General features: G+C 47.0%; 1 protein-coding gene across 15 annotated transcripts in view; it reads left to right on the forward strand.

Annotated features, from left to right (window-relative positions):
* NCOR1 (nuclear receptor corepressor 1) overlaps positions 1–26,841 on the forward strand; it is a 136,912-nt gene that overhangs the window by 35,542 nt on the left and 74,529 nt on the right. For 11 of the 15 annotated variants that reach the window (XM_047756904.1, XM_047756903.1, XM_047756907.1 and 8 more), the window contains exons 5-11: positions 4,235–4,417; positions 15,203–15,316; positions 20,835–20,891; positions 21,448–21,500; positions 21,843–21,869; positions 23,817–23,883; positions 26,373–26,545. In XM_047756904.1, the coding sequence (XP_047612860.1) occupies positions 4,235–4,417; positions 15,203–15,316; positions 20,835–20,891; positions 21,448–21,500; positions 21,843–21,869; positions 23,817–23,883; positions 26,373–26,545 (674 nt within the window). The remainder of the gene's footprint in view (positions 1–4,234; positions 4,418–15,202; positions 15,317–20,834; positions 20,892–21,447; positions 21,501–21,842; positions 21,870–23,816; positions 23,884–26,372; positions 26,546–26,841) is intronic. The other 4 variants (XM_047756909.1, XM_047756910.1, XM_047756917.1 and 1 more) reach the window with 1 other exon arrangement.

The raw sequence follows: 26,841 nt of genomic DNA on the forward strand, positions 1-26,841 counted from the left end.
GGGATGGGAACGCCCTGAAGATAGCTGCCTTTAATGTGCAGCTGCGTGTTGCGACATTCCAAACAACGTGCGCGGTGGGCTTTAGGGAAGGTCCTCTCAAGATCCAACCTCTTCTCCTCTCATGTTGTCGTCTGCCCTTGTGAAGTGCATGCCTGCGGGTTATGTGCTAGTGCTGTTTCTGGGTTTGTCGTGTTCGGCTGTCTGCCGTGCTTATCCTCGAATCTGCAGATTAGGATGTGCTTGGCACTTCGTAGGCAGTAAGTAAAGATTGGTTTTAGGAAGAATAATTCTTTAAAACTCTTTCACCATTTTACTGTCAGATGTTGATACCTTTTATCTTTTTGCCTTGTTGGTGTCAAATCGCTTTCCTGCAAAGTTCGTTTATCTTTATGGCTCATAGCCCTTTTCACCCTGATACCAGGTAGGTGAGTACCCACACATTTTCCTTAAGTTTTTATGCAGTGAAAAGTGATTGAAGACGTAGTGAATACATTTGCAGTTTACTTTCAGATCAGCTGGGGGAAAGAAAGTGTTACAGACAAAGCAAATATTGCAGAATGTTACCTAGTGAATCTAGGTGAAGGGTGATTGATTATCTGTTACACTAGTCTTTTGACTTTTGTATCAATTTGAAAATTTAAAGAACAGTAAGTTGGAGTTTCCGTGGTGGCTCAGCGGTAAGGAACCCGACGAATTACCATGAGGATGTGGGTTCCATCCTTGGCCTCGCTCATTGGGTTAAGGATCTGGTGTTGCCGTGAGCTTTGGTGTAGGTCGGATGTGGCTCGGATCTGGCACTGCTGTGGCTCTGGTGCTGGTGGCTACAGCCCTGATTCGACCCCTTGCCTAGGAATATCCATATCCACAGTTGCGGCCCTAAAAAGGTAAAACAGACAAACAAAAAGCGTAATAAGTTGTGTGGGGAAAGCTCTGTGTTACGCTAGAGATGAACTAAGCTGGGAATTTTGAGACAAGCTTTACTGTGTGAAATATCTATATTATAGTCTTTTGGTTTATAGTGAATGTTTCTAGCTCTTATTTGTTTGTTTATTTATTTTTACTTATTTATTTTTTTTGTCTTTTCTCTTTTTAGGGCCGCACCCACGGCATATGGAGGTTCCCAGGCTAGGGGTCTAATTGGAGCTGCAGGCCACAGCCACAGCAACGCCAGATATGAGCTGAGTCTGGGACCTACACCACAGCTCATGGCAACGGCAGATCCTTAACCCACTGAACGAGGCCAGGGATTGAACCCGCAACCTCATGGTTCCTGGTCAGATTCGTTTCTGCTGCGCCACCACGGGAACTCCAGGTTTCTAGCATTTAAAAGAAGGAAAGAAAAAAAATACAGTGAATAAAGGTCTTCTTCCAAGGCTGAATAAATGAGCACAAATGTAATTCATAGCTAGATTTTTTTTTTTTTTTTGGCAGATAGAGATCTTCAACCATTGTCCATGAAAATGTGGCATGCAGGATCAGAGTGTAGCTGATTTCCATTTTATAGTGGAGAGGACAGATGTTAAGGAAAATTGAGTGACTAGGAAGTATTTCCTGAATTGGAACGAAAACCCAGGACCTCTGGCGCCCTTTGCCCTTAAGTTATAAATTGTGAGTTTCTGTTTTTTAGAAGTAGGGATTTTTGAAAGAATTGGCATTTGTTAGTTTTTTTTTAAATATTGTTATTAAACCCAGGTACACGATTTATAGAATTAAGTTAGATAAGCTTGAAGGACAAAGTTACAGCCTCCCCAGTTAGATGAAATCATTGTTAACTTTTTAATATTTTTCTTTAACCTGGGTGCACTTTTTTTTTTTTTTTTTTTTTTAAGGGCCACACCCGCAGCATATGGCCTACGCCAGAGCCATAGATAGCAACACGGGATCTGAGCCAAGTCTGTGACCTACACCACATCTTACAGCAACGCCGGATACTTAACCCACTGAGCAAGGCCAGGGATCGAATACGCATCCCTGTGGATGCTAGTCGGGTTCTTTAACCACTGAGCCACCACGGGAACTACAGTTACCACAATTTTGATAAAGAGAAAATTAGGTTTTTTATTTGAATTCAGCAATCTTCCCCTCCCCCTCCACACCCATGGGATATGGACGTTCCCAGGCCAGGGATTGAATCCAGACCACAGCTGCAGGCTACACCGTGTCATTAACACACTGGACCACAGCAGGAACTCCTTTTTTTTTTTTTTTTTTTCTTTAATATCTTTGCTGTTGGCTTTCCTGAGCTCAAGATAATGTGAATACCTATTTTGGTTTGAGACTTGTTGTGATTTTGTAATAAATCTCATACATGTTTGCTGTTTTTTGGCTTTCATTGTGACATAAGATGTGAGGTAGGAATCTAACTTCTGCCCCAAAATAGCTATCAGAAAGTTCCAACACAAGCTTGTAAGGTCCGTGAAGGTGAGCGTCCTGTCTGTTCTGTCACCAGTCTGCCGAGGGCCTGTCATATAGTAGGTGCTCAAGGAATTAGGTTTCTGTTGAATATTTAACTAGAGAAGGAGTCAGGGGAAATAGCGATTTATAGTTGCAGTTCTTAGGGCGTATGCGTCAGATTCCCTTGAGGAGCATCTGCAGCACCTGCTGCATTGAAATAGAGTTTGTTTTGCTCTTACAGCAGTGAGCTCGCATGCCTGTGGTAGGAGAATGGCGTTAATAGAGCACGGAAGTCCTAATGCTTCGTGAGTGGTTGTTTCCTGCGCGTGAATGCTTTAAAGCTCTCGGGGTCAAACTGTCTCATAATTAAGAAGTAGTCGTTGAGGTCAGTGAAGGCCTTCAGAAGATTTGGAAGGTCTGGATTTAGAGTTTTCATGCAGCGCAGGCAGGGGCGGGCGTAGGTCATTCTAGAGACCTGCTCTGCTTTTCCGTGTCTAAGGAGGCCTGGAATGTCGAGGATAAACTGTGCAGACATTTTCTCGTATACTTTTTTGTTTTTAAAGGTTGACGAAAATGCTTATACCCTGAATCTGCTTTTGGTTTTGGTGAAGCTTATTGTTTTCTACTGGAAGCAGATGACCTCAAGGATTAAGAAAGGAAGCGTGGCATGCCGGCTTGACGGCTATGAAAGAATTGACTGTAGTCAGACTGCAGATGGAGCTTTAAGAGTCGTCTTATTTCTATTAGAATTGCTCTTGCTGTTGTGAGTGCTCTGCTTAGCGTTTATAGGTTTTAATAATAATTACGTCCCGTTTTCCTCAGCCGTCTTATATTCAGCTATATTGTTGCAGCTATCAGGACTGTACATATTATGTTGCAGTGAAATACCTGTTCCCAGGTGTCCCGGAACAACTGTCCAGGTGTGGTTAAGCGCATTCCTGGTTAGAACTACGGATTTCTCAGAGTCGCTTAATCATTACTTAATACATTGAGGGCTCTCTAGTCCGACAAAAGTGCTCCTCTGGCTTCTTACAGCCTAAGCAGAACTCGTACCGTAATCTCACTTTCATCTGCTTTCCATGGTCCTTATATCTTCCCCTTAGACTGGAGACTGGTAGGGATGTGTGTGTGTTGCGGGGGGTCTTAGATTTGGCGGGGAGGGCCCTTCAGTCTGTTGCAATTCCCTCTGGTTTGGGGGTGGAGTGGGGTGGTGTCTTTGGCTGAACAGATGCCATGTGCACTGTAGGGTGGGCAGGCTTCGTTGCCCTTAATGGGGGTAGGCCTGCCGGGTGTTGTAGCCCCGAGAGTTCTGGGGCATTTCTCTGATGTCTGTACCTCAGTAATGGGCCTTGGAAAGCCTGAGGAGTTTGATAGGAACTGTTGGCCACATCATAGCCGTTAACTTTGTGTGGGCAGTGGGCACACAGAGGGTACATGTTCAGACCTTTTGGAGGGAACTTAGCAGGAAACAGCTGAGGAATTGGTAGCTTCCTTTGTCATGATTGGATTGTTATTTCTGCAGAAATTCTCTGTAGTCTCAGTGTTAGTGTATGAAGGGCTTATCAGCCACTTAGCGCCTTCATTCTGGATATAGCTTCTAGCATCTTCAGAACTGGGACTGATATGTCTGAAGTATAAACGTGGTGTAAACATCGGTGGGGTTTGTGCGCCCGCGGGAGGCGGGGGAGGGAGGGAACGACAGCCGGTGTTCCCAGGACCACCTCGCGGAGAAACGGCACCCGTGGCTCTGTTAAGGGTTACAGCTGACTTTTCTCAGGAGAATCTTGATGCTGACCTTGGCTATTAGTGAAAAATCCGTTCTTGATTTTCTTCTCTCAAGGATCCAGCATTTGGAGTCAAACATGAAGCTCCTTCCTCTCCCATCTCTGGGCAGCCATGCGGAGATGATCAGAATGCCTCACCTTCAAAACTGTCAAAGGAAGAGCTGATACAGAGTATGGATCGTGTGGATCGAGAAATTGCGAAAGTAGAACAGCAGATCCTTAAACTGAAAAAGAAGCAGGTAAGTGTTTGGTTTGACTGCTTACCCGAGTCGAGGAATCTGTGTGTCTCCCTAAGGAAGATAACGTTGAGTTTCCGTGTCTTTAACTTCATGTAAAGGGAATCAAGCCTGGTATGTTCTGTGACTTGCATGTTTTTGCTCTTCGTTTCCTTAGTTTGATCTGTCCGTTTCCCTTGCTGTCTGATGGTGTGGTTATAGAGAGAAGAACTTCTTGTCCATTTTGTCTGATCTTTTACTGGGTGTGTTGCTTCTGGTTTCTTGCCCTTCCGCCCAGTGGCACTCTGTTTCTGGTTCACGTGCAGGCACAGGCGCAGGAATTGCACTCCTTGACCCGAGTGTGCGTGCGTGCGTGCGTGCGTGCGTGTGTGTGTGTGTGTGTGTGTGCGCGCGCGCGCGCGCGCGCATGCGCGAGCATGCTAGCTGAGACCACAGTTGCTGAGGAGGCAGCGCCGTGCCCCTTCCGGTCAGCAGCGTGTTGAAGCTGCTGCTCGTGCGTGTCTTTGCCCTCACGTGGCTGTGAAAGAGACGGTTTGCGTTTCTCTGACTAGGAATGAGGCAGAGCTCATTTTCGTCTGTTTCTGGGTTGTTTGTGTCCCTTATGTGGATTGTTACTTTGTCATTTTCTTATTTTTAGTATCCGCTGAAGTCTCCAGTCAGTTGTGTGTATGGATATCACCCCTAATTTTTGGCTTGTCATTTTGCTTTTTTTGGGGAGGGGGTTGTTTTTTGGTTTTTTTTTGGTTTGGTTTGGTTTGTTTTTTTCCTTTTCAGGGCCAAACCTGTGGCATATAGAGGTTCCCAGGCTAGGGATCCAGTCAGAGCTGTAGCTGCCAGCCTACACCACAGCCACAGCCACACGGGATCTGAGCCACGTCTCTGATGTACACCACAGCTCAGTGCAACGCTGGATCCTTAACCCCCTGAACCAGGCCAGGGATCAAACCTGCATCCTCATGGATGCTAGCTGGGTTTGTTAACCACTGAGCCACCATGGGAACTCCCTTTTTAAAAAAAAAAATCTCTCTTTAAATTTTTAGAAAGTGACAGTTTTGCAAAGTGGCTATGTCATTTAAAATTCCCACCAGCAGTCTGTGAGGGAGGGTTTCACTTTCTCTACTTCCTTGTCAACATCTTGTTATTTGTTTGTTTTTCTATTTTTTAATTTTAATTTTTTTTTTTAGGCTGCACCTGTGGCATAGGGAGGTTCCCAGGCTAGGGGTCAAATGGGAGCGGTTGCTGGCGGCCTACGCCACAGCCACAGCAACGCCAGGATCCGAGCTGCGTCTGTGACCTACATCACAGCTCATGGCAACGCTGGCTGGATCCTTAACCCCCTGAGTAAGGCCAGGGATGGAACCTGTGTCCTCGGGCATGCTAGTCAGATTCGTATCTGCCGTGCTGCGAGGGAAGTGTTTTGTGGTTTTTTTCTCTAATGGCCATCCTAGTAACTGTGACGTGGTATCTCATTGTGGTTTTGATTTTCATTTCCTTAGTGACAGTGGTGAGCATCTCTTCATGTGCTTTTTGGCCCTTTTTTTTATATTCTTCAGGGAACTGTTACTCAGGTCCTTTGCCCATATTTTTTTAAAGCTGGGTTATCTTTTGATTGTTGAGTTGTAAGAGTTCTTTATATATCCTGGATACTCAGATATATGATTGTAGATATTTTCTCTCATTGTGTAGGGTGTCTTTTCACTTTCCTGATAGTATTTCTGGATGTACAGCAGTTTTCCCCCCTTCCTATTTGATTCATTCAAGTATTTATTAAGCAACTAATTAGGGAGATACAAAAGTGATTACAATGTGATCAAAGAGATAAGTCAAAAGAATAAGTGACAGCAACCAAAGTGTGAGATTCACGGAATCCTGGCGGTCAAGTCAACTGAAAGTGCTTAGGAAATAAGGCGTGAGATTGCGTTTAGCCTGCAGGGGGCGCGGGTGGGTGGGATTGGGATTAAAAAGAGGACGTCATTGGAATTGCCCGTGATACTCAGTTTGAACTGTATTTGTCTCTCTTTTTCTTCTCTCGAGACTGTCGATGGTGCTTTTGCTGAGGCTTGCCAGCACGTTGACTTTAATGTCTTTTACAGAACCCTGGCTCTTTGGGTGGTTTAGAAGGTGTTTGTTTGTTTTCCTGGTTTTTGAAGGGTTCTTGACCTTTCAGTCTTGGTGTTTGATGGTTTTGAGTCTGGTCCATTCTGGTTTGATTTTGTGCCTTTTCGGCTAGAGTACCTTGTATAGATTTCCGTCCCGGAGCTTCCTCTTCAGCGTCTCCTTCCGCAGGTTTTGCTTGTTTTCTGTGGAACCTTGCAGGCCCTTCAGAGGCAGTTTGCTTTCCAGCCCTGCTTAGGCGTGTTCCGCCGCCGCCTCTTCGTCTTCCTCCACCTCTTCCTCCCCAGCTGCTAAGTGCTGCCCTCCGCCTAAGAGCCCCGAACCGCTCTTGGCCACAGGCGGCCTTGTTTAGGGCCCCCCAGGGCAGCCAGAGGCTGTGCCGACCTTTTCATGGTGCCAGGGCTGCCTTTCAGCGACACGTCTGCGTCCTCCGCCCCCGCCCCCACACTGACCCTTCCTAAGGATAACTGCTCGTTTGCACCTTTGCCCACTTCAAAGTGGTCGTCTCTGCTGGTCCTTAGTGGGCCACCGGCGGCGGGTCTGGGGCCCGGGGGCATCTCTTAGGTGGGAGAGAAGCGAAGGCCCTTGCAGAGGCAGCCCAGCTGGACAGCGTCTCCTGAGGGCCGAAGTCTGCGCTCGGGAGGAGGTCCAGGTTTTGTCTTCTTTCGCTGCTTGTGCTTTTGGTGTCGTGTCTGAGAAGCACCATCCAGGTTGTGCTGTCCAGGGTCACAGAGATTTATACCTACGTCCTCTCTTCCAAGTTTCACAGTTTCCACTCATGTTTTGGTCAGCCTTTTTTGGTGTGCATAATTTCTTCAGATTTTGTAGGGGACAACCCCAGGATCATTGAAAGTTTACTGTGTCGTCTTTTGGAAAGTGTTATAGTTTGCTTATTACATGACTCTCAATCCACCAGAAATTGAATTTTTGTGTCTGCCTCAAGGTCGTGGCCCACAGGAGTGTTAACGCTGTGTGGGTAGTTAATCGAAAGGCTCTTCCTTTGCCAGCTCCGCTGCACGTTTAGCTCTGTTCTAGTTCAGGCTCGTAGCTCTATGCGGATTGATTTCTGGGCTTTGCATTCGTATTTATTGGCCTTTTTGCGGGATTGTGATGGAGGAATATGATAGATATCCTTCTAATTACTAGAACTTTATAATAATGATCTTTTTTTCCAGAGAGACAAACCCTACTTCTATGGGCATGTTTTAACTTTGTAAAGTTTTTTTTTTTTTTTTTAACCACCTCATATAACGTTTAGAATCCTCTTTTTTAGTTCTGCAAAACATCTTTCTGGATTTTTTATTGGAGTAGTATAGAATGTAGACATCAACTTGAAACTGATGCTGTCTTTGTGTGAATGAATCTTTCAGTCCACGGCTGTGGCATATCTCTACATTTGTTTCGAAGGGTGTTCCTGTTTTATTACTTTCTGTCCATAAATATGTTATATGCTTTAATTAGAATCAACTCTAGGGATTTTATATATATTGGGGGTGGGCTACACCCACGGCATGTGAAAATTCCTGGTCCGGGCTACAGCCTGCAACCCAAGCTGCTGCAGTGACAAAGCTGGATCCTGAAGCTGCTGTGCCACCAGGGGAACTCCATTAATAATATTTTTTAAACGTCACATTTTTTCTCACTGTTGGAGTTTTTTTTATTCACATGCTAGAATAACTTATTTTTTAAAAATTGAAGTATAGATGATTTACAGCAGTGCGTTAGTTTCAGCACAGTGATTCCGGAGCATATAAATACATGTAAATCCTCTTCCACGTTCTTCTCCATCGCAGGTTATTACAGGACACTGAGTGCAACTCCCTGTGTTCTCCCTGTCCTTGTTGTTCATCTGCAGGGTTGTTGGTTTTATTTATTTATTTATTTTCCCACTGTACAGCAAGGGGGTCAGATTATCTTTACATGTATACATTACAATTACATTCTCCCCCCATGGGTTGTTGTTTTTAATGTATACCAGCAACCTCCCTAAATTGTTCTTTTCTCCCCATCTCTCTCTCTTTTTGGCCGTGCCCACAGCCTGCAGAAGTTCCTGGGCAAGGGATCAAACTCATGCTGCAGCAGCGACAACGCTCGATCCCTTACCCAGTGAGCCATGAGAGAGCTCCTCAAGTATCCTTTTAGTGCGGATTACTTATTCGTATATGATTTTGGGGGTTTCTTTGTAAGCAGTGGTCATATCAGCAGTGGAAAGAAAAAGGCAGTTTCTTCCCTTCCCGTTCTCAAACCTTTTCCTTATCTCTTGCCTTAGCGCTCCGCTTAAGGCGCAGTGCGGGACTGAAAGTGGTCTGTCTTGTTCTCGTCCGCCGCGTGGGAATGTCTCTGGTGGACCACTGCTGGGGACGTCGGTTTTGTGGACGTTCTCCCTCATGTGTGCGATTGGCAGCTCAGAGCTCTTACCGTGAGAGCTGTTGACGTTCATTCCTTTTTCTGCACATGTTGATCCCTTACTGTATTAATAGAATGAGCAATGTCAGTTATTTACTTAGGTTTTTAGGGCTGGACCCGCAGCTCATGGGGGTTCCCAGGCTGAGGGTCGAAGTGGAGCCGCAGCCGCCGGCCTCCACCACAGCCACGCCAGATCCGAGCCACGTCTGCGACCTACGCCACAGCTCACGGCAACGCCGGATCCTTCACCCACTGAGCAAGGCCAGGGATTGAACCCACAATCCCATGGTCCCTAGTCGGATTTGTTAACCCCTGGGCCACGACGGGAACTGCCAATTTGTAATACTTTTTTTATTATCTATTCTGTTCTTTTTTGTTGTGACCCTTGTATTAATAGAAGTGTTCTTTTAAATTGGTAAGTGTGTAATTTTTTGGACTATTTTTGATTATTTGATTTCTAACTTTATTGCGGCCGGAGAGCATGGTCTCTAATGCCCAGTCTTTTGCAGTAATTGTTTCTTGAATTTTGGCCTAGATAATGATTGGTTTTCATAAAAATACTTGAGAAGAGTATGTGTTTTTTCTTTAAAAAATTATCTTTATAGGTAGTTCCTGCCATGGCTCAGCAGAAACAAATCTGACTCGCATCCTTGAGGATGCACGTTCGATCCCTGGCCTCACACGGTGGGTTAAGGATCCAGCATTGCCCTGAGCTGTGGTGTAGGTCACAGACGTGGCTTGGATCCTGTGTGGCTGTGGCTGTGGCTGTGGTGTGTAGGCTGGCAGCTACAGTTCTGATTTGACCGCTAGCCTGGGAACCACCGTATGCCACAAGTGTGGCCCTAAAAAGACCCCCCTCCCCCCAAAAAATCCGTATTTTCTCTCATTTTTGTCTGTGACTTATCAGTTACCACTATGATTTTGGATTTCTCTTTTTTCCCAGTATCTGTCAAATTTTTAAAAACTCGTGTGACATTGACGTACAGCATTCTGTTAGTTTCAGGTGAATAATGTGATGGTTTGATTTTTGCACGTATTGCAGAGTGACCTCCACGATCGGGCTTGTTCGCCATCCGTCACCACACGTGCTTACTCAGTTTCTTTCTTGGGATGAGACCTTTTAAGATCCACTCTCCCAGCAGCTCTGGCATAGACAGCACAGTTTTGTTAGCTCTACCTTTGGAGTCCCTTCGCTCACTTGGGCCCCCTGCCCCAGCCACCGGTCTGGTCTCTGTGTCTGTGAGCTTGCTTGTGTTCTTAAAAGAAGATTCCACACATGAGATCCGCCTTCATTTGTCTTTCTCTGTCTGAATTATCTCGCTTAAAGTCATGCCCTCAGGGTCCATTCACGTTGTTACAAATGGCAAGGTTTCATTCCTTTCTGTGGTTGAAAAATGTTCCAGTGCCTATACAGCACATTCTTCACCCAGTTATCTGTTGAACGCTTAAGTTGTTCCATCTCTTGGGTTTGTAAATAGTGCCACAGTGGGGCCGCCAGTGCCTGCATCCACGCTGTGGGGGGTGCTCCCAAGAGTGACCGCTGCCAGTGTCTGTGTCCTCAGGGTGAGCCCTGGCCACCCTGTGCCTCTCCAGAGACTCTCCACGACCAGCAGTTTCATATTAATGTAGAAACATGGGCCCTGGACCTTACTGATGCTTCTCTTCATCTCTTCTGTCATAAAAGGGAAACCAAGCACAGAATATGCCCCAGGAAAATGTGTCCAAGCCTAAACTCAGACGCATGCTAGGAGTCCAAGATTTCTGCCTTCAGCTCGGCTCTCGAAGAAATTCATACAGTGACAGATGCAAGAATTCTCTGTAGAAAAGACTCAGGAATGGCAGTGTGCTTGCAAGGAAGAGCTGGGGCTAAATTGTCTTGAAACTTCATTTGCCTAAAACGAGGCTTGTTTGGAGCGAGCCACTAAATCTGCGGGGATTCTCATCCCCGGGGAAGCCGTGTAGGAAGGCTCGCCAACCAAACTGGGTTCTCATGACGGGGACAGCAGCCCCCAGTTACCCCTTTCCATTTGCAAGGGGCGCTGCTTCAGCCTTTGTGAAATCCTCGTGTTTCTGCTCCAGGGGCCAGGAGGAGGAAATCAGACTGGCACGAGGCTGCAGTGCAGTAGCCCCGGCAGCCCTAAACTCTGGTACCCTCCCTTTCATTGCCCGTTTTGGGCCCATTTTAATCATGAGCCCCCCGCCCGCAATACGGTAATGAACGTGGGGGAGCATGTATCTTTCTGAGTTTATGTTTTTACTTCCTTGGAGTAAATGCCCAGGAATGTATTTGCTGGGTCATATTGACTTCTGCTTTTAAATTTTTTTTTTTTTTTGGTCTTTTTGCCTTTTCTTGGGCCGCTTCCCACAGCATATGGAGGTTCCCAGGCTAGGGGTCAATGTAGCTGCTGACCTACACCACAGCTCACGGCAACACCGGATCCTTAACCCACTGAGCAAGGCCAGGGATCGAACCCGCAACCTCATGGTTCCTAGTCGGATTTGTTAACCACTGCGCCACGACGGGACCTCCTGCTTTTAATTTTTTGAGGAATCGACCCACTGCTTGCATAGTGGCTCTCCCAGTGCGCATTCCCAGCAGTGCCCGAGGTCCCTTTTCTCTGCATCCTCACAGTGCTTGGCTGGCCATGAAGTCTGCTTTGCCTGATGATGGTGTAGCTTGATCAGCATTCTTGTGGTTGGTATTAGTTAATCTTTTTCCTTCCCTTTATCTTCTGCGCTTACATTTAAGGTGTTTCTCTTTTGTAGGCTTGTAGCTGGTTTTGTTTTTCTTTTTATGGCTGCACCTGCAGCATATGGCAGTGCCTGGGCCAGGGCTTGCGTCGGAGTTGCCGCTGCTGGCCTGCTCATCGAGGCCGGGGATCGAACCCACTCCTCTCGGATTCTAGTTGGGTTCTTAAGCCACTGAGCCGCGGCGGGAGCTCCTGTGTTCCACGTTTTTAACCAGTCTGGCAGGCCGTCTTTCCACGGGCTGATTCAGTTCTTTTAAACTGATGGCCGTGATTGATCCCCTCCCTGTGGTTCCCCAGACATTCTCGCAGCCTGTGTAACTTGAAGCCTGAAAGGAGCGTCTCCCGCAGCTGGAGGCGTGCGAGGCACAGAACTTCCTGATGTCGTCCTCTTTCCTCCTGGCTTCTATGCGAGAGTCGGCCTGCATTTTAGTTCGCTCTTGTTTGTTTGTTTTTTAAACTGGCCGAGTCGTGATGATTTGACGTGGCCAGTCTTCACTGAGGCTCACCCGCAGCTGCGGTCCCTTCTTTGCCCGATATTGCGTCTTGCCACACAGACCTTCTTGCATTTGTGGGAACATGTTTCCTGCTGAAGAATGAAGAACATCCTTGGACTTTGCTTTCGTGAGGGTCTCTTCGTTGGCGAAGTCAGGATTTGTGTGGTCTCTATGGCTTAACTGTCATCTTTTATGTTTCTCTGTTTTTTGAAAGGAATTTTGTTTGGAATGGGGTTGTTTTCTCAGTTTTCTCTAGTCTTCTGGCTTCTATGGCAAAGACATTAGCCCTTAGTGTAATTTGTTGATTTTTGTAGAGAGCGAATCTTCTCTCTGGCTGCATTCAATGTCTTTTTCTTTGGGTGCTAATCTTCTTATGATGATGTGTTTAGAAGTGTTTTTTGTTTGTTTTTTTTAAATCTGTCCAGGTTGAGATTCACTGGACTTCCTAAGTTTTTCATCAATTCTGGAGAATTCCTAAACTGTTGTCTTTTATAAAACTCTTTCCTACAATTTCTTGGTTATCTCCCTTTGACAGTCCTGTTAGATGCAATACTTTATCACTCGTGTCTTCTGGGTCTCTTAATTGCTTTTCTTTCCCATTTTTTCCTTCTTTGGGCTTCATTGTGGGCAATATTTTCATTTCTGTCAAATCTGCTGTCAAATGTATTTTCAGTTTCAGTAGGTATGTTTTTAGTGCTGGCCCATTTTAAAATCTGCTTGGTCATTAAAAAGAATTTCCTTCTGGAGTTCCCTTCGGGGCTCAGTGGTTAATGAACCCGACTAGGATCCATGAGGATGCAGGTTTGATCCCTGGCCTTGCTCAGTGGGTTAAAGATCCAGCATTGCCGTGAGCTGTGGTGTAGGTTGCAGACAGGCTTGGATCCCTTCTTCATGTGGCCGTGGTGTAGGCCAGCAGCTGTAGCTCCAGTTCGACCCTTAGCCTGGGAACCTCCATATGCCATGGGTGTGGCCCTAAAAGAGCCCCCCCACCAAAAAAAAATCCTACTGCCTTTTTTTCTATATGTTGAGCCCTCTCTTATTTATTCAGTCTATTAGATTTGTAGTAATACATCTGACAGTTCTTTTAAATCTTACTAGGTCTGATTCTTCTGGGTTGGTCTCGTTTTTACTTAGTTTCTTCGTGTATTAAATAGTAATACTATTCCTATTAACGTCTGGGTCGTGTGACGGTTGTGTGGGTTGCGGTAACGAGCGTGTTGTATCCTGGGTCACACGACGATGGTCAGTGACCTGTGACCCATCAAAAGAAAGAGACGTACGGTGTGACTCTGACGAGGTGGACAGGAGCTGTACAGGTTACTGAGGAAAATAAAGGACAACTCGAGGGAAGACATGGAAACACATGGAAACAGGATTAATAGTGTGCGCTCAGGAGTTCCCGTCGGGGCCCAGCGGAAACGAACCCGATCAGGATCCATGAGGACGAGGATTCAGTTCCTGGCCCCGCTCAGTGGGTTAAGGATCCAGCATTGCCGTGAGCTATGGTGTAGGTCGCAGATGTGGCTTGGATCTGGTGTGGCTGTGGCTGTGGTGCAGGCCAGTAGCTGCAGCTCCAATTTGACCCCTAGCCTGGGAACCTCCATATGCCACGGGTACGGCCCTGAAGACCAAAAAGAAGTTCCTGATATGTTAATTCATGCTTTATGCAATTTCAATATTAATTCCAACTAATTTTTTAAAGTTTGCCAAAGTTATTTTGAAGTTAATATAAAAGGATAAATAGGTGAGGATCCTTGTTTTGGTTTTTTGTTTGTTTTTAAGCCTTTCTGTTACAGTGGTTTTTGTCCCGGGGCTACTTAACTGCTTAGAACAAAATGTGATTTCCAGAAGCTTGTTTATTTCTCCTTCTACACCCACTTAGCGGGGATTCTGGAAGAAGGCCCTCTGAGCAAAGAAGCGAAAGGGCATGGTTGAAGATCCATTCCTATAAAAATGACCCCACAGCTCCAAACGTCTCTCTTTTGCTTCTGCCCATAGGTGATTGCAAGGGCACCGTCTGTCCCCCAGTGGACGCGGTCCCCAAAGCTTCTCTCTCAGAGGAGTTTGTCCTTTCGTCTGGCTGCGGCCTGACTTCTGTGGCCTGGAGGCTTGACTGGCAGTCTTCCTTGGTAGTGCGGACTGGACTTGCTGCCTCTACCCTTGTCTGTTTATCAGCTTGTGTGGCGGACTCTGTCCGTGTCTCTCTCTGTTGAGCGTTTACCCAGGTTTCAGGCACTAGTTAGGTGCTGGGAGGGACAGCGCATTGAAGCAAAAGCAAAGTCCCTGCCTGGTTCGGTAATGACAGCGGGTGATGTTTGCTGAACACGTGTGGTGGTAGTGCGCTTGCCATATACTGAGTCATTTAAGCCTCTCCCTGAGCCGTGCGGTAGGTAAGGTTAGTGCCCCTGCTTTACACATGAGGGGTTTATACTTGCTCAAGATTGCGGGAAGGACTAGAGGGGGTCCTAGGGTCATACCACTTGCAGAGGGTGACCCCAAGGCTGAAACCTGGCCGAGGAATTCAGGTGGCTTTCTGCTTTGTCACTGCACTCACCTGCAGTCCGTACTCTTGGTTCTGCCAGGGTGTTATCACTGTGGATGGAGCGTGGAGTTCGGCTCGGGAGTGGGGTGGGGCCTGTTGCTGTGCACCCTTAAGCATCCGGCTGTCCTCTCCCCGTCAGGTTTCAACACATACTGTGTATGTGTATCACACAGAAGTGTTTTTCCAGTGGCACCAAAGGACATGGTGATAGAGGATATGGGGCACCTTCCTGTGTTTAGGGTTTCTCATTAGTTTGCTCTGAGTTTATCAGAACTAAAATATTAACAGATTTATCTATCAAATTATGACTTATATGTCTTAGTTATGAGTCAAAATAAGGCTGATTGGGTTTGTTCGAGCCCTCGGGTCCATTAGACCCTAGGAGATCAAGTGATTACCCTGTGTGTTCTCTCTGGTGATGAATCGAGAGTGGGGGGGACGTGCAGCAGGTGCCTGACGCTTCCTTTCTTGGGTCTCGTAGCAACAGCTCGAAGAAGAAGCTGCTAAACCCCCAGAGCCTGAGAAGCCTGTGTCCCCTCCTCCCGTGGAGCAGAAGCACCGAAGTATTGTCCAAATCATTTATGACGAGAATCGGGTAAGTCGATGCCATTCCTGACGGCACAGGCCCTTAGAGGCCGGGGCTGTGCCTTTCCCAGGCGTCCGTGTCCCCGGCGGTGCCGATGGTCCTGAAGCCGGGGTCGGTCAGAACTCCTGATGCGCTTCGACCCCGCACCTCCCTGTCTTCCTTTAGGCGGCGAGGAAAAGTGGACAGTTGCACCTTATGTAATGGTTCATGTGCTGTGTGAATGGTATTTAGTGCCAGTGAGATTCCCTCAGCTGAGGCTGTGCCCTTTTGCACAGAGGGTGGTAGGCCAGAAGAGCCATTCGGTCGCTTTTCACTTTAGGAGGGACACTTCATGCCAAGTGCTCCTACTGTTCTAGTGGAGGTGGGTCCCTGGACGTGGAAGTGACTCGCAGTATCAGCTTAAGAACTGACGGCTGGGCTGTGGTTTGACTCTTAAAGCCTGAGGCCGTGGACCTCGAGGTAGATTTTATTTTTTTCGGTTTATTCAAACCGTTTCTTCATCCATATTCATAGTTAAAAGTGTCCATGGATTTAGGAAAGCTGGGCCTCAATTCTGTGAATAGTTTGGTGATGCTGAATTTACTTTCTGGCTAGAATCAAGCCTGGAGCCAGCGGTTAAAGGGACCCTAATTTCACCTTCATCTGAAGAAAGCCTCCCAACAGAGCTGTTGAACCCTGGGCTTCCGGAAGCCCTCGGTTCAGGAGAGAACCATATGCTCTAAGTTCCATGGTGGAGAGCTTAGCTTGTTAGCTACAGGTGACCAGGGCGAGCGTGGGGAGTCTGGCTTCCATTTCTTTGGTGACTAGAGTCACCAGGCTCGGTACCCCCTACACGGGCAGCCTCTGGCTGCGTGAGCTCAGACCCTCGAGGAACTTGGCCTTAAGAAAAGCAGCTGTGCAGCAGTCATGGAGTAAACATTTATAGGAATGATCTTGGACTGGGTGTGCGTGCGTGTGTGTAGACAGGAGTGAAAGGCAGCAGCTGCATGATACCGAAGGGAGTAGTCGGTGTCACAGGCAGACGTGTGGGCAGAGACTATCAACTCAGTCAGTCCAGTGTACTGACTGGACACAGGGACCTGGACACACCAGTCCAGTGAGGGTGGTGAGTGCTGAGGACCACCTCAGGCCACACCTAGAGGCTGCGGCCCTGGCGTCCCTGCAGGCACGTGGCCCAGGCCCGCAGGTGCTCCCCTGTTTGAGAGAAGCCAGAACAGGGAGTCTCCTGTGACGTCTCCTGCTTTAAAAAAAGCGCCAGAGAACAGTCAGATACCGGAGTGGGCTGATGGGCTTCCTGGCTAGCTGGTGGCCTCGGCAAAGTCAACAGGGATGAGAGCTGATAGTGATGGAAAAGGAACGTTAAATACGGTAAAATAAAGGACTGACTTCTTAGTGTGGGTTCCTTTTCAAGTCCTCTGCATTCAGCGATATTTATTAATTGATTGAGTTTCTCAGTTAGCCTTTCTTCGCAGGCCAGGCGGTTCCCGTGTCGTTGAAGCCTCCGGTTGTCTGACTAGGATGCGAGGCCGAACACGACCGAACGCGCTCTGCTGGGGAGTCGCGCTTGTGCTGGTGCGGCCGGTCGTTGGTCAGTGCCGTTGACGCTCGTCAGCAAAACCGAAAGGCTGCTTCCAGCCCCGCCTTTCCTTTTGAGCACTTCCAGATTTCAGTGGGTGGCACTTTCGAGGAAGAGGGAGGACCGGACTTGAGCTCTGTTTCCGTAGTAGACTGGGGGTGAGGGCTGTTTTCAACTCGGTCGCTGTAGGAGTCATCTTTCAAAAAGCCTGTTCTCGTTGGCTTCTTGCTGCTGGTCGTCTGCCGGGCCTGTGCGGCTGTAGATGGGCCTGGGCAGGGCTCCCCGCTGCTGACTGCCTCCCGCCCCAAGACCTTCGTTGCCTCCGTGGCTTTTTTTAAGAAATGACCTTACCTGCTTTGACAGGTGAGAGGAGATGGGAGCTGACAAGAGTCCATCTCCTTTTTCCTTATCTGACAGAATTGGGAATTAAGCCAAATGTGGCCTAAGAGATGGGAGCCGTTCTCTTGTAGGAGGCCGCTTTCTTTTATTTAGAAAGTGGGAGGGGAGTTCCCGTCGTGGCGCAGCGGTTAACGTAGCTGACTAGGAACCATGAGGTTGCGGGTTCGATCCCTGGCCTTGCTCAGTGGGTTGAGGATCTGGCGTTGCCATGAGCTGTGGTGTAGGTGGCAGACATGGCTCGGGTCCCGAGCTGTTGTGGCTCTGGCGTAGGCCGGCAGCTACAGCTCCGATTCGACCCCTAGCCTGGGAACCTCCATATGCCGCGGGAGCGACCCAAGAAATGGAAAAAAGACAAAAAAACAACAAGTGGGAGGAAGAAAACTACCCAAAAGTGACTTAATTTTAAAGTTGGCTTCCTGAGAGAAACATTGCATTGCATCATATTTAAACTTGAGGCCAAGATTCGTTTACTCTCTGAACAGACTCTCCTCCTGGCCTGTTGTTGACAGTTGAGTTCGCTGTTACCCTTCCCAGTTGCAGGCTCCGAAAGTGTTGGTAGGTGCTCTGATTGCAGAATGACGACACATGTGGAAAAGAAGGGTGTGGAGTGTAGTTTCAAGAAGCATCTTGTTTATATTTTGATTGAATGATGTGCAAGTTAGCGTGGCATGAGGAGGAAAAGATGGAAAGTAGAGAATGTACTTAGTGCCACCAGCCTCTGGTCACTGAGGCCGTTTCCTGGAAACTATTGATGTCTGTCTCTTTGCCACTCTGCAGATTGGGTTAATCAATGAAGAACTCAGTCCTGCTTCTTCAATACTGGTCTGGTCCATTGCTTCTCTCTTCCTTCTTTGGCAGTAGCTTAGTTTAAGCCCCCACTTCTCACAGAGAGGGAATTTCCTTCTTTTTTTTTTCTTTCTTTTTAGGACCGCCCCTGCAGCATATGGAAGTTCCCGGGCTAGGGGTCGAATCAGAGCCATAGCTAAGGCCTGTGCCACAGCCGCCAGATCTGAGCCTCATCTGCCACCTGTGCCGCTGCTTGTGGCACCACCAGATCCTTAACCTACTGAGTGAGGCCAGGGATTGAACCCATCTCCTCACAGACACTGTTGGGTTCTTGACCCACTGAAGCATGGCGGGAACTCCCTTCGGGCTTGTTTGCCTTTCTCATCGATCCTTCATATTTGGTCCCCGTATGAGATTCCCCCAGATAAATCCTGTAATGATTTCCCTCCTTCCGCAGAATAGCCAACCTCTCGGTCGGGGCTGTAGCTGCCCAGCGGGCCCGTGGCCCAGTCCTCCTCTCCCAGTACCTCCTTCTGGAGCCGGCAGGAGCGCCCCCGAAGTTAGTACCTGACCCGTGCGGTTGCCCTGCCCTCAGGCATCCCCGTGGCTTCCTGTTGCTGCGGGCCCTCCTTGTGACCCAGCTCGAAATCGTTTCCTCCGAAAGCCTCTCGGGGCTCCTCCCTCCCGAGGGAGGCACCTCAGTCATTGTGTCCTCAGTGTCTGGCAAGCACCTGGCCCAGGGACTATACTCAGCATTTGTTTGAGGCCTTAATTACTTCTCTCAGGAGGCCTGGAGTAAGAGGCACAGTATGCAGATGTGGGGACTTCAGACTTTTACTGCCAGACAATTGGTAGGTTAATCTGTTCTTAGCAATTAAGCCAAACATGAAGTCAAATATTTAATAAAACTTTGCAAAACTTAAAGGTTGGGATCTGCAAACACCCCAAGTACCAGCCTTTGAAATTAGCCGTGAAGAGGTAAGTGCCTTTACATAATAGGACACCAGTAAATACTTGCCTTAATGTAATTCCACCCCCTTGCTCAGTGTTATTTGTATATAATCCCGCTTAGTCAGCCTGTCCGACTTAGACTGTGTAATGTAGAGTGCCCCAGAAGGGAAACTCAGAAACCCCTGACCTAGGTCACCTAGAGAGAGTTAGTAGCAGGCGTGAGGTATTCGCAGAGTCGTCATTGGTGATGGTGTTATGTGTGGGTTATTTGATACATACCTAAAGCTGGCAAAGTTGAGTCATCTGATAGTTCTGTTTGGCCTCTTGAGGTTTAGCAGAGTGGGTTTCTACTGGAGGCCTTTTTGCCTGTTGTGACTTGGGGCGGGGGGGTGCTCCTGGCGGGGAGAGGCCGGAGCTACTGCTGACAAGCCTGCAGTGCACGGGACGCCCCGTCACGTAGACGTATCCACCCCCAAATGTCAGCAGAGCCAAGGGCAACAAAATGCCTTAAAACTCTCTGCACACATTGAATCTGCGCTGCAAATGTAGTGGGTTTTGTACTTTTGTATTTGACGTTTTTGATGTTGGTTTCTCAGCTTAACGTTTTAGTTTCTTAGAGTCTGGAGAGTGCGTCACACTCCTTTGAGCTTCTTAGGCTGGTTAAGCATAGTTTGCACATCATACATGCTAAGTAAATATTTGCCTGGCTGATGGAATTCATGGATGAAAGGAGAATGTGTGTTTTAAGAGAGCGCCTTCCTTCATACCTGGGGATCCTGGCCGATCCCACCCCCATTCGTCGGTCATGACCGCAGTCGGGGGGCGTCTCCCCGCCACTGCGTGCGGAACTGGGGCCTCTGCCGCAGGCCCTGGGCCCGTCCCTGCCCAGCGTTGTGGAGCAGAGGGGAGGTGGAGAGCCACTGACATGTTTGTCTGTTAAAGAAGACTTGGTAGCTAGTGCCCTGGTCTGGATGGTTCTACTCGTGAGAAAGGCATGGAGAAATATGTAATGCACCTTTATTGACTGCTGGGCACTTGAAGTAATTCGACTGTTGTCTGCTCTATTGTCATTACTAAGGTTTTCTTTCTTTTGCTTTTTTAAAAATCTTTTTAGGGCCCCACCCACAGCATATGGAGGTTCCTCGGCTAGGGGTCCAGTCGGAGTTGTAGCCGCCAGCCTACAGTGCAGCCACAGCAACACCAGATCCAAGCCGGGTCTGTGACCTACACCGCAGCTCACGGCAACGCCGGCTCCTTAAACCCACTGAGCAAGGCCAGGGATCGAACCTGCGACCTCATGGATGCTAGTCAGATTCCTTTCTGCTGAGCCACGAGGGGAACTCCTAAGGTTTTCTTATGAGAAAATATGCTCATTATAAGCTTTTTTCAAAGAGGTCGGTCAGTTTGGCTTACTACAGCGAAGACTGACCACTCTCATATTTTACGTTTTTAAGTTTTTATTAAAAAACGTTAAGAGTTGAAGTATGAAAATGCTGGAGAGACTCGTTTCTAAGAGTGAATCTGTGCTCCTTCTCTCTGGTATCTTAGTGTCTGTTTGCTTTTAAGAACTTAGCAATTCTTTAGGGTTTGCTTTCAGTACAGACGTTAAGCTTTGACTGAATCTGGTGAGGAAGTTATGAAAATAAAGCCAGAGAGCATTTCGTTCGGCCTATCATGTGAAAGAAGAATATTTGGACAGAAAGATCTGTTTAGCTCTAGGTTAGTCTTTAGGTACGTATTATTAAATTAGTAGTGATCTTGCATTTAGGTCATGTAATTTTTAATCATATAATGTAATAATGTTTTTATCTGTAGAAAAAAGCAGAAGAAGCTCATAAAATATTTGAAGGTCTTGGCCCAAAAGTTGAACTGGTAAGTAAGACGTTTCCTTTTTCATGTCTAGTGCTCTTTTTGTAGTAGTTTTTCTTGGGATGAGATGGAATGCGGTCTGTTTACTTTGGGATGAGGGTTGTGCAGCTGGGCAGTAAACGTGATACATTTAAAATAATGGGCGCAGACGCGATTGCCTTTGTAGAAGCATTATCTTGATGGTGTTTTTGCCTAAGCAGCCATTTAGTCACTCGGGTAGAGGGAACAAGACGTGAGCACAGGAGTAGAAAGCTCTTTGCATCGTAAGTTAGGGTAACACTGGCGTTTTGTCTTCTTTTGCCTTTGAGTCTATGGATGACGGTATTCCTTCCGGGGTGCGGTGGATTGGGAAACGTTTTACAGCCGTTGCTGCTGCGTTGTGAGGGGATTGAGTGGACAGAGTTACTCAGGGGACCCAAGAGTCTGGAGGTTTTTGGTAGGGCCTCTGTTTACATCCTTCAGTGCTTTACCCAGGATTCTCCTAGGATAGGAATTGTGTCTTTGTCGCCTTGCAGACATGTTCAACATTGTATGTATCAACGTTTGGTTTACTTTGTAGCCGCTCTACAACCAGCCGTCCGACACCAAGGTGTACCACGAGAACATCAAGACGTAAGTGTCCATCGTCTTCGGAGCTCCTCAGTTAAAGACCGTATATTCTGTAAAGAGAGCGTTGCTATGTTACCTGCTGACGTAGCCTTGTAACGTAGTGTAGGTGTGTTTAGATTTGTGTAATTTGCTGTCGTTTTACTATATGTTATCTTCCTCTGGCTTCTTGGGGGTTGGGGAAACAGCTTTGAGTTTCCGAGGCCAAAAAATGAAATAAATTATTGCATAAAACTAGCTGGTTTTATAATCTGCTAGTAAAAAAAAAAAAAAAAGGTGAATACTTAACATTGAAATGGCTTACCTTGAGGCTTGAATTTTTTGCCTCCTGTTTTGTCTTTTTTTCAGTGGAGTACCTGCAAGGCGCATGATGAAGTAAGATAATGAAGCTTTTTCATTTAAGACTAGTGATGACACCGTCCCCACCAAGCCACATCTGCCATTGCAAAGTAGAAGTGCCACGGATCATTTTATCATTATTCAAAATCCTATTCTAGGGAAATCCCTTCCATGACTCTTGCTAATGACGGTATTTGTAGATCCTTCTGCCATTTCATGTCCTGGTGCCTTGGAAGTGCTCAGCCACCTCCTGTGGGTGTGGAGGCTGCTCCAGAATGTAGTCTGCTTAGCCTTGCTCATCCCAGACACCAGGCCTTTATGGAATAAGAAATAAGTGGAAAGAAAACCTAATTTCTTGATCTGATTGAAAGTAAGAGAGGAAGCTAGATAGCTCTCTTTTTTTAAAAACAATTATCATATTTTAAGATAATTTTAGATGAGTTATTCTTAATTTGTAACAAAAATGTGATATTTCTACTTTATATGTTTTATTAAGTATAACAAGAACATTATAACTATTTATTGGTACAGTTACTAATGAGCACATTGCTATTTATATATATATATATTTTTTTTTTTTTCTTTTCAAAAAATTTTGTACTGAGAGTATGTGCAGTAGTTGACTACTTTGCAGAACTGGTGGCAAATATAACTTGCATGGTAGTATGCATGACAAAAATAGAAATTTGAGTAATTTTAACTTTTGTTAAGTACGTGGTTCATAATAAAAGTCATATACTAAGAATTTTTCTGTGAGATGCTGCTATGGTCTTGACAACCCTTAGAAGTAGGTTAGGCAAAACTCAAAATATACCTTGTTTTGGAACAGTTTATCTGTTTTAACATTTTCAAAAATGAGAACAGCAGATGAAATCGAGTTGGCTACTTTCAATGATTTTCCCCCCACATAGCTTCCGTGATGTCTGTGTTCTGTCTTTCCCTGAGGGTAGCTGCAGAGCAGCCCTGTCTGAGTGGTGTCGTGTGGCTGCGTTGCCAGCCGCAGTGCTTGGCACACTGTGCTGAGACGGCAGTCTTCACTTAAAGTCTTGGGCCCCATTTTCCGTTGCATTCATTAGCTGTCACTTGCTTCTGAGTAGCAGACTGAGTGTGGTAACACCTGCGCTGTATGGGCCCCTGTGGAGTGTCATTTCCTCCGCTGCATGCGTGCATGCAGGTTGTTCAGTCTCTGGTCTTTCATCCCATCGTTTGCTTGGTAGGAAACAGCAGGTGTACCTGTTACACTTTCCACACAGGCTCACGTGAGCAGAGCCCGTGTCAGCGTTAGTCCCGAGTGGCAGGCTCCAAAAAATTACTTCTTGCCTTGGCTTTGTACTTGTATTTGAATCATCAGCTTGAAATCTTTGCTGGAAGCAGGGGGTGTAAATGTTCATCTCGGAACCTGCATGGCACTGCTTTTTTGAAGGTTATAGTGCTTCACGTTTAAAAAGTGAAAGCTGGTCCCTTAAGCTGTAAGGAAGCCTTTCCGTCTTGTCACGTTGCCCCCTGCGGCCCCTTAGAGTGGACGGTGTTGCTTCTGTGAGGCGGGAGCAGAGGTCCCGTCTCTGTTGGCACACTCCCTCAGCAGGGTGGCAGCTTGTGCCTGAGGTTGGGCGCTAAGAGCTCTTCCTCCTCTTCTGCCTCCCTCCCCCAGGGGTGCACCAAGCCCTGCCTGTCAAGGATTCTGAACAAGGATCAGTAGCTGTGTAACTAGAGCTGGAAAATAGCATTTGCCTCATAATCGAGTGTAATAATTGAAAACGGGCCCTTTGTATGAAGTCTTGTTGAAGAATGGGAGGAATTTTAGTCAGTTCTAATTATTGCAGGAGTCTTATTTTGCAGGGTGAAAAAATTAGGATTAACGTTGATTACGTCATATTCTGAAGTGATCTTTGCTTGTTTTTCAGTGTCTGAACACAAAAACGCGAATGCATCATTCCGTTGTACTTTTTCTTAATGTCACACAACCATATTTTTCTCTTCTAGAAACCAGGTGATGAGGAAAAAACTCATTTTATTTTTTAAAAGAAGAAATCATGCAAGAAAACAAAGGGTGAGGTCCTATCCTTGTTCACTGACATTTGTGCCACCTTCCCGCCCGCGCTTCTCCAGGCGTCGCCCCCCTTGCTAGCGAGAGCGGATCTTGACCAGCCTCAGAGCAGGTGCCGACGGAGACCGTAACCGTAGGCGGCCGTAGACGTAAATCTGCTGCCGGCCACGCGCCGGTACCGCAGACCCCACGCGGTGTCATCATCAGGTTGATGCCTTTGGCCCTCTCTGTGTAGCATTTTCATCTAGCCAGAATAAGGAGAATGGTGAGTAGTTTAAGAAAGCGTGAAAGAGAAGTAGGACGCTCTGCCTTAGTCTCTTAACCCGCAGACCAATGTAGGTAAGTCACGGTCATGCTGATGAGACATCGCTGTTCGTTTTACTAAAAACTGGGTCAGCTCAAGTCCAGCCTTTTCAAACTTACCTCGTTTTCCATAGTTTTGATGTGACTTGTAGTCTAAAAGCTTCGTGGTTATAATCTTCGTGACACCTAAAGAAACTATCAGTATTCTTGTTGGTAGAGCGTGTTCATACCACCGAAGACCAGTCTCTTGTAAACGGATGGTGAATAAGTGATGTTCTTTGCCTCACGTCAGAAGTGAACTTTGTACCTTACAAACTTCAGGTCCTGACAGTTTAATGGACTGTGAGAGCCTTCATTTGGTCTCTAACACCTCACGTTCTAACTTGCCAGTCTAGGTCTTTAGATATTTCTTAAATTGCTGGTCTTGAAATTAGGCTTCAAGTATTTTTTCCTGTGCAGTAATTTGGGTGTAATTGTAGTAATTGCTAAATTTACTATCTTGAGATACAACACGGAAGCATAGACTTTGTTACCATAATTCCCAGAGTGTTTAGTTATAAAGCTTATCTGTTCACTGATTTGCTTGGTAAATGTTTCTTGGCTGTTTACCGTGTCCCATGTATCATTCTGCAAAGGGAGCAGGGTAGCCACCTGATTTGAGGCCTCGAGGAGCCTAAGGTACAACTGGGGCAGATACGGCTGCAGGCGCTGACAGTGTTGTGACCGTACGGTGGCTCGGGGCCTGCAGGGGACTGTGAGAGCATGTTAAGAGGGACAGCTGGTGCAGGTGTGAGTCGTGAGGGTTGTTTCGGGGGGGAACCAGTCCTGTGGAAACTTGGACCAGCAGAGGGAGAGGAAGGCGTGTGGCGGGTTCGGGCACGGCCGGGGCTTAGGCTGAGCCGAGAGGCTCGGTGTGACGGGAGGCTGGGGGAGACGAGGGCAAGGCTGCATACAGCCCTGGACCCTCAGGGCTGCTTTGGGCTCCATCCCGAGGGCATCTTGTACGTGTTTGAGCTGAGGAAGTACAGTGTTCAGTTTGTATTTTAAGAATTTGCATCTGGTCACAGCACTCAGGGTGCAAGGAGGTCAGGTGGGCGGCCATTGCCTCAATCCGGAGGGGGGATGATGTCGGCCTGGACCGAGGGTGGCAGAGGAGGGCTGACAGGAGGTGGAGGCAGAGGAGACTGACAGGAGGTGGAGGCAGAGGAGGCTGACAGGAGTTGAAAAGGTGGCACGTGGGAGTTCCTGCTGTGGCTCATTGGGTTACGAGCCCGACTCCTATCCATGAATATCTGGGTTCGATCCCTGGCCTCGCCCAGTGGGTTAAGGAACTGATGTTGCTGTGAGCTGTGGGGTGGGCTGCAGTCATGGCTTGGATCCCATGTTGCTGCGGCTGTGGGGTAGGCTGGCAGCTGCAGCTCCAATTTGACCCCTAGTCTGGGACCTTCTATGTGCCACAGGTGCAGCTTAAAAAAGAAAAGAACTCATTCCATAGCCCTATGTATAATAAGAAAAAACTGTAGGGAACCAGAACTCCCAGCAGTAGAGGGTTGGGTGAAGTCTGAGGGTGTTCTCTGGCAGGTCGGGAGGGTAACAGAATGTTAGTCTGTCACCTTGGGGGTCACAGACTGTGGACATGTTCCTGCATCTCGGTCTCCTTTTTTATTTTGACAGTGAAGATGTTGTCAGGAAAGTAATAAGATTAGCTGGTCGTAGAGTTCCTGCTGCGGCGCAGTGGGTTAAGGATCCACGTGCGGCTGCTCGGGTCACGGTGGAGGCGAGGGTTCAGTCCCTGGCCTCGCACAGTGGGTTAAAGGTTCTGGCGTTGCCACAGCTGCGGCTTGGATTCAGTCCGTGGCTGGGAACTTCCGTATGCTGCGGGTGTGGCCATTAGAAGAAAACAAAGCAGATGGTCACTGACCAGTAGTGACCCATCCTGTAGTTCGTTCCCGTGTACAGTCTTCATGTTAACTAGAAAGTCCAGCCACCGTGGGCTTCATTGGCTGATCTTTCCTTAAAAACAGCTCCTTCTCTGCTTTCAGATCAAGGACAGCTTTTCATGCACAATGAGTCGTAGGCCAGACGCACTTCTGACTTAGCCTTACGAAGTAGCCCTTGCTTTAAAGTATTAGGTTTGTCAGGATCACAGAGTCTAGTTTAATTATTAATTTGCTACGGGTATTTAATAGGAACAAAAAATCTGCCAACGTTATGATCAGCTCATGGAAGCATGGGAGAAAAAAGTGGACAGAATAGAAAATAATCCTCGGAGGAAAGCTAAAGAAAGCAAAACAAGGGAATACTATGAAAAGCAGTTTCCAGAAATTCGAAAACAAAGAGAACAGCAGGAAAGGTTTCAGCGGTAAGTTTGGTGGGTCTGCTCTTTGCCTTTGAATCATACTTTTGATCTTTCGCAGTATTTACTGTTGTCTGAATCCAGTCATTAAGAAAGTTCATAAAGAACTTTTATTTTGAATATAAAAAACTTCATTATCAACTAGCAGGTTTGTGTCGTGGTGAATTTAATGTTTTTATATTTAACGATGCTGTTGAATCTAAATTTGTGAGTATTTTTAAAGGAATTCTTCGGTTCTTGAAGATGCTCCTGCCATGTTCAAAACTATTACCTTGATTGCTAATTAGAAGTCTTTCATACTG

This window comes from Phacochoerus africanus, chromosome 14 (genome assembly GCF_016906955.1).
Source record: "Phacochoerus africanus isolate WHEZ1 chromosome 14, ROS_Pafr_v1, whole genome shotgun sequence".
Taxonomy (NCBI): Eukaryota; Metazoa; Chordata; class Mammalia; order Artiodactyla; family Suidae; genus Phacochoerus; species Phacochoerus africanus.